The sequence below is a fragment of the Batrachochytrium dendrobatidis genome, assembly GCF_000203795.2.
Source record: "Batrachochytrium dendrobatidis JAM81 unplaced genomic scaffold BATDEscaffold_4, whole genome shotgun sequence".
Lineage (NCBI taxonomy): Eukaryota > Fungi > Chytridiomycota > Chytridiomycetes > Rhizophydiales > Batrachochytrium > Batrachochytrium dendrobatidis.
This window is the reverse complement of record NW_006281102.1, coordinates 1,185,053-1,192,658: the sequence shown is the minus strand read 5'-3', so window position 1 is coordinate 1,192,658 and position 7,606 is coordinate 1,185,053. Positions and strand designations below refer to the sequence as shown.

General features: G+C 38.4%; 2 protein-coding genes across 2 annotated transcripts in view; both read left to right on the top strand.

Moving 5' to 3' along the window:
* Window positions 1-3,721: 3,721 nt before the first annotated feature.
* BATDEDRAFT_24156 (uncharacterized protein) lies at window positions 3,722-6,475 on the top strand (the record flags this gene model as incomplete). The annotated part of the gene is made up of 2 exons (XM_006677862.1): window positions 3,722-3,788; window positions 3,885-6,475. The coding sequence occupies 2 exons, from the start codon at window positions 3,722-3,724 to the stop codon at window positions 6,473-6,475; spliced, it is 2,658 nt and encodes an 885-aa protein (XP_006677925.1).
* Window positions 6,476-7,079: 604 nt separating this feature from the next.
* Window positions 7,080-7,606, top strand: part of BATDEDRAFT_87665 (uncharacterized protein) — a gene marked incomplete at both ends in the record, with an annotated part of 1,451 nt that continues 924 nt past the window's right edge. The window contains one exon of the mRNA XM_006678195.1: window positions 7,080-7,092. Within this exon, the coding sequence (XP_006678258.1) occupies window positions 7,080-7,092 (13 nt within the window). The remainder of the gene's footprint in view (window positions 7,093-7,606) is intronic.

Here is a 7,606-nt window from a genome sequence, read left to right as displayed (position 1 = left end):
TCACAGCACATAATTCATGTGTAGATGTTGGCAAGTGGTTAGTATATGGCTTGATCGCTAATCATACAATGACACAATTACACGGTCGGCTGATTGATGTCATGATTGTGATAGTGCGTCCATGGATCATGAACGTTGTGTCAAGATGATGGTAGTCTACACCCGATATGATTGATACGCATATAGCTCAACGCACTCAAACTGATCAAACAACGTTCGGTGTACAAAGAGTTTCGTGTGGTACACAGTGATATGTGTGATGAATAGGGTCAACCCAAACATGAAGATTCATCTGATTGATTTGATTTGATTGCTAATCTATATTGGTTTCAACCGAATATGTTGTATTTTTGTTTGAATACAATACAATACAATCGCCGTTTAATATTGTATCTGATTATTCCAGTTTTGGTTGGCATGATATCATATTGTACATTGACACTTGTATTTACAATACAATACAATACAGTTGATTGTATATTGCATAGTTGTACACATTGATGATGCAGATATGCATGTGTGTATTGTGTCGATATGATATTGCTTGACATGCTGCAAGCGACTCTTTGGAACCATTATGCCTTTTGATTCAGTCATTAATACTTGCAAAGCGTTAGTCAATACTTTGATTCCAAATTACCAATTGATATGATGCTACACGAACAACAGATTCGTCATGTTCGACACTACAAATATCTGGATGTTGTATTGCACAAACCACTGTATCACACCATGCGACTGGACTATAATCAGGTTGCTGTATCCAATAGCATACTACTATGTGTAATGCTTGCAAACCACCAACTCACAATCAACTTTTGGATGCGAATATTCTTGGCAGTCAGTCTAGTAATGATCATGTATGCACTGGATCTGGTTGGTGGTTGGTGATGACTTGACTTGCATACACAGTCAACAGTCAACAACGGTGTGCGACACATATTGAATGCAGAAAATCCATGATTGTCGTTCCCTTGTTGTTGAAATGGGTTCAGATCACCATCAGTTCGCTCACTCGTTGCACTGATGTGATTGCATGATCAACCTGACACCAACCAAACCACACTCGAATATATATGTTCCAGTCATGTGCATGGTGTATCGATTGTCAACTCCAACACATTCCACCATGATTATGGTCACATCACACCATGCTGATGTATGTCGATCGGTATCACATTGCAACCAGTTATCATCCAATGACTGCAATGCAATACCGTGCATGTATTGTGACTGATACGCTGTGCACCATCAGCAAGTGTGCAACTGTCACTCGATATATCGACTCTGATATGCAACAACATGTTGTGTTTACCATGATCAGGTTTTTGATCAATCTTGGACTCATGATACATGATTTGACATGTTGGATCGTGTGGATGTGTCATGGACTGCAATTTAGTTGCAGACACACATATGCTGGACATTGACCAATGCATACTGTGCAATGACTGATCAGTGCGAGTGTAATTGCACACTTGGTGGTATTGTGCATTATGGTTGTTTGACAATGGATGAATGCTGGATTAGTCGGTTATATGCAACCCATTTGAATCGACTTATTTGAACAAACACTCGATGTAACTGACAACAATGTGTATACATGGCTGTTGGATCAGTCGAGTTTCTGCTGGTAGCGTACATTGGTAACAGGCACTGTTTTGACACCATCATCAGCACAGTCATACAACAGTTGACCAATAAACTTGTAACACCAACAGTATATGTTTGTACGATTACAGCCTGTTCACATGAGATCATTTCATATCTCAATACCCGAGTTTATTTTAAATAAATCCATTCAAAAAACAACTGTAAATCAACAAATAAACCAACAATTCAATCCAGCCAACACTGTTTTATACACTAGTATAATCTGTCAATCTTGGTTGGTATTATTATTGATTATATTGTGGTTTGTTTCATCCAAGCACAAAGGCTCGGTTATACTGTCAAATATTACATTTGTCAATGCTCACTATCTTGTATTGGATCCCATTTGTCGTCAGTATACTGGATTGAACTAATCACTTGGTAGATCAGCATGTGCAATATATCAATAAGCAACGTGTACAACAACAGAGTATAAAAGTTGTTTCAGTCGATAGTAATCCAGTGTTATACAGCATATATGATTATTCATGAATGTTGACATGACTCAAGAGTATGGTGTCCATGACATTGGTAATGCAATCAAAGATACGATAGTTATTCAGGTTTAAGGGTAGCTGATCAAGCCATGCATAGTGTAGATCTTGATGCTGCATAATCATTTAAGATGTAATCTTTTTAAGCTGTATTCGACACTTGGATTCATGCTGTGTCCAGTTATGATCTGAGCATTGGCTGCCTTATACTTGCCAATTTGAAACAACCGGGAATCAGGGTCAAACTGTTCAACATATTGCGCAAAGGAAACCTAATACATGCCAGACAGTTTGTGGATCCATTTTGCTTTCGAGTCAATACATGTTATACAATGGCTGTTTTAAACACCATTATTGCCATCCAAACACATTGCTCACAAACAGCAAATCAATTGCATGATAACCCTGACCAAACAGAATTCATAGGGTTGGCACTCATCAACCCAAAATAGCATATCTGGCCAAGTAACCAGTTCAAAAATACAAACCAAACAGCAGAATTGAGCAAGATACTTGACAACCATTTACTAAAAAGCAAATTATGATGATTGGATAGTGTATGGATAAATACAGCACATTTTGTTACGTTCAATTATTCGACATAACTGACATATAACATACACAGCCATAGTGGTATACAAGCAATCCATTAACATGCAAGCTGTGCAATTGCGATGGTTGAAATGCTGTTGAACAGACCTATGTAAGCACCACACGCCAGACCCAAGACTGAATGAGCATAAAGCTGTTGGCAGTGCTGCAGCCGACAAGTGATTATCTATTGACAAGCCAATATGTTCTGTATATTTGATATACGGACTGGCATAATTCACAAATGTATGAATTGTGTTATTTATTAAGTGAGAGAAGATCGTGTCTTTTATAAGATGAGAAAGCTAAGAAAGGTATGAGGACACACTTCAAACATCATTGTTTACGGTTTCTAAGCACTATGTCATCCATCTGTGGTGCCTACGCTTACGTACCACAAACATAGAAGCCATACAAATATACACACAAATAATGTATGACAATAGATGCGCCTCTCAGCTGTCTGAGTTTCATTACAAAGGTCACGCATTACCAATGTATAACATAAAGCCGTTGGCAATGCTGTAGCCGACAAGCGACTATCTATTGACAAGCCAATATGTTCTGTATATTTGATATATGGACTGGCATAATTGACAAATGTCAATACACCATTAGTCATCATATTGATTGAACTGGATTCACAGCAGTTTGAGCTGGATGTTGTGTTGGATAGTAAAATACAATTGACATGGCATGTGTGGTAATATGGATAAATTGGTTAATCTACAAATTCGTTGCTTTATTTGTTCTAAATATATACCTCGATTTCGTTATCTTGCTCGATATCAAGCATTTTAATAAAATCAAAGCATATAGATGCAAAAATACCAAGCATTAGTATTGCCAGTCAAAACCATCAAGGTATAAAAATGAGTCGTCAGTCACTATCAAACATCATCAGACTGCTACAAATCAACAACTCAATCCGTATAGTATTGATACGCTTGCCAAATACAGTTCAGTAGTATAGTGCAGCCACGATGAAGTTTTTACTACTAGCCATTGCTTCTGTTGCGTTCGTTGTCAATGCTCAAGGAAATAAATCTGGTATGCAAATCTGTTGATCAGTCTATTTTATGCTGGGTTTATCAATGTTTGGATTGTGCAATCGTTCAAAACTGTACTAATTGACGTACATTATAGAATCCATGCCTGAATGGGCCTTTATCAAGGAACATCGTGACGCTGGCAGATTTGTTTTTATGCCATACACTGACGAACAACGAAACGTCGTGCTGACCAATGTTGAAAATGGTTTGAAATTGTGGTCCAACTATGAATCTAAAATCGAAAACTATGGTGAGCGTGCCGATCCCTTCCCGATCATCAAGAAACTGCGTGCAAAACTGGATGCATCCAATCTTACTGACACTGAGATGCAGACTGAACTCATGAATGCGTTCATTCTTGCACGTGACCATCATACTAATTTTGAGCCATCTGGACCATATTCTTGTTTCAGTGCCACAACTGGTCTTTCTTTCAAATTTATCGAGGGCGATGCAGATATGGTCAACAAACCAACCGTCGTTTTTGAAAGATTCACAAAGAATCAAGAGTTGCGTGCTTTTTTTGGAAAGGACTATGACCAAATCAAAGTTGGCGACGAATTACTACTTGTTGATGGTATGACGTTTGTTGACTATCGGAACTTGAACCAGGATAAAACAGGTGGTGCCAATGATTATGGTGGTCAGCATGGTGCTCTTGACTACATGACGTTTCGTCCTGGCTCCTTTACTCCTTTGCCAGAAACTGATACGATCAAATATCGGCTCAAATCAAAAGATACTGGAAAAGTGTACGACATTGAAGCTCCGTGGGTGGTTGGTTTTGAGCCATCATGCTGGAGTATTACTAGTCAATTGTATGCCAAAATTTCTGGAAAAACTCTACCTGGAACACCTCAGCCTACCAACTCTAGCAGTATAATTGACGCTGGCGTTGATGTTTCCGATACTGGAGCCAAACCTCAACTCGAAACTCAGAAAGAAGTCAAGACTCCATCGATGGTATCCCAGTACCATTATAAAAAGCAAAAAATTAATCAGATTTTACTTGAACAGCCATCAAAAAATAATGATCTCGAGTACCAAAACGCCAGCGTGTCTACCATCAGCTGGACCATCTGGAAACCCGAATCCAAGAATCTTGGTATTATTAGATTGGAGGATTTTGCGCCAACAAATCTTAAAACTGGTGCACCAGCAAATATGGAGGCTGTTTGTGAAATCCACAGACTTCTGAGCACTGTGCTCAAAGACACCGATGCTGTTGTATTTGATATCCGTGCAAATGAAGGTGGTAGTGGTGAGTTTGCCAATGCCATTCCACAACTTTTCAAACCTGATTTTCAACCGATGCCAATGAGATACTTGATGAGTTCTGTCGCATACAACACTCTGGTTAACGGCACATTCTTTGTTGACACTTCTGGTCCAGCATGGTACAAGACTCCACCTGGTAGCAAGTATTCTGTGAATTTTGACAAAACTTCGTTTAATCAGTCAAACTTGTATGGTCAAGCCTATCTCAAACCTGTTGGTATATTCACTGATGCTGTATGCTACTCTGCATGTGATCTGTTTTCAGCGTCTATTCAGTCGTCCGAAACTGGCTATGTTTTTGGTGAAGATGGAACGACTGGAGGTGGTGGTGCCGACACGTTTTCGCTTGATTCACAGCTCCTTTTGTTCAATCCTGTCGATTTTAAGCCAATGCCGTATTACAAAGAACTGACCGACGAAGCAGCTGGTCGAAGCTATGCCAACGTTCTTACAGTCGGAGTTCGACAGATGATACGTAATGGAAAACAGCAAGGCCAATTGATCGAAGATACCGGTGTCGTATCCGAATACATTGTACGTCCCCGTTTGACGGATCTATTGTCTGGATCCACTGAAAATTCTCAATTTGACCGTATTGCCGATCAACTCAAAACATTGGGTGCCAAAATTGGACTGAACAATCTTTACTTTGTTTCTGAACTTACCAACTATAACACCACTAGCAGTGACGTGACCATTGATGTAGAAGTCAAGGGAATCAATCAACTGTCAGTTATTGATGACACTGGCAAATCACTTTCAGTTGCCGATTTTAAAAGCGACATAAAAAGTCAACACTCGTTCAAACTGGCATCTGTGATCAACGATCTTGGTAATACTCGGGTCAGTATCATTGGCCAAAACAACGGCAAACAGGTTCTCAAAACGCATAAGCACATCAGTCGCACTCCAAAACAAGAAGACCATTTTAAACTTGAACATGGTGTCAAATGGGAGTTTAATGGTACCAGTAAATCGGTTGGAATATACAACTCGCCATTTACCAAAAAGTCACAGGGATGGAACTCGGTCAATGGTAAATGGGTTGTTGGCGACGGAGTACAATACAGTCCTGAAATAACCACTGAGATCCGATCATACTATACTGCACCAGTTGGATCCAACATCACTGTTGAAATTGATGTCGCGCTTGAATCACAACTTTATAGCGACTTTTTAAGCTTGTATGTCACAGATGCGGATGGAAATCAAAAATCGCTTTTGAATACGCTTGGTCCAGATGGTAATATACTTATAGATGGTATTTCTGGCTCCGAAGCAATTGTCAAAAAGTTCCCAGTGACAACCAAGACGGAGCTGTTTTTCGTCGGTTTTGTGTTCAATTCAGACCTTGCTACACAGATAAAAGGAGCAACAATCAATTCTTGGAGTGTTACAATGAGTTGAAATGAGCTGTAAATGATTGTAAATGGGTTGTAAACGTCGCTGAATGTATTATTTATTGCACCATCAGGCTATGTTTGAATAAATATAGTACTTGCATATAACTATCCTATACACTATTGTTTAAATTTATTTCAATCAACACATGTAAACCTTTTATTTAGTCGAGTGAAATATGCAAGTTTCAAACCATTTTTTAAATTGGACTGGTTTTGTCATGGATGGAATATTGCAAGTGTTTTTAAACTTGTCAGATTTTTGTATTTTTTGGTGTTTTAGACATTTGAATGAAAGTTGATATTGGATATTTACCATACCAATCAGAGTTGTCATGGTTGTTTAATGAAACCCAGTACAGATCTGGATAAAACCGCATTTAAACCTGCATTTTCAATGGTCTGATGCGACAAGAAATCATTCGAGTTGATAATGATCATTGCACTATTGTCTTGTTCTTGTTCTTGGACTCTTTCACTGGTTTTTTAGCTTTCATACCCGATCTCGAGTTGATTACTTGATTCGCATTTGGTTGATGATTTCAACTGGTATTTAAAACTATGGTTTGATTGACAGCATCAAAGCAGTTGAGCCAAACATGTGGACTGCAATGGATGAGTTTGGTGATTGTATAATGCATGATTGCTAAAAGTGCACAAAGTATAAATTCAACACTATAGTCTGATTGTGTGTCATATGATGGTTATTGTATATCAAACACACAATGCAGTCAATGTGTAGTAACTATTGTATATTGCAGTGCAAATCAAAGTCATTGCAGGATGAATACCGAAGGAATCCATTTGACATGAATATGGTTGTAAAAAGGAGCGTTTGCGGTTACACAACACTCATAAGGGTGTGCTTTTCAATATACCTGATAAAAGGGTCGTAAAAGCATAATTCAATCGACACGATCATCAAATTGATCAATATGATATTGTGATTAGGGAGTAACATACTGTCTAGTTTGATATTGGCTCACTACAAGCAATCAAGTAACCCTGTATATTGGTTAACCTAAAAGGGTTGGTTTGCTATACAAAACATACAAATACAATCGAGTATGTTCAACTTTATAATCAACATCAGTTTCAACACTATAATTTTGTACTAATCGTTGAACAGTCCGATTCT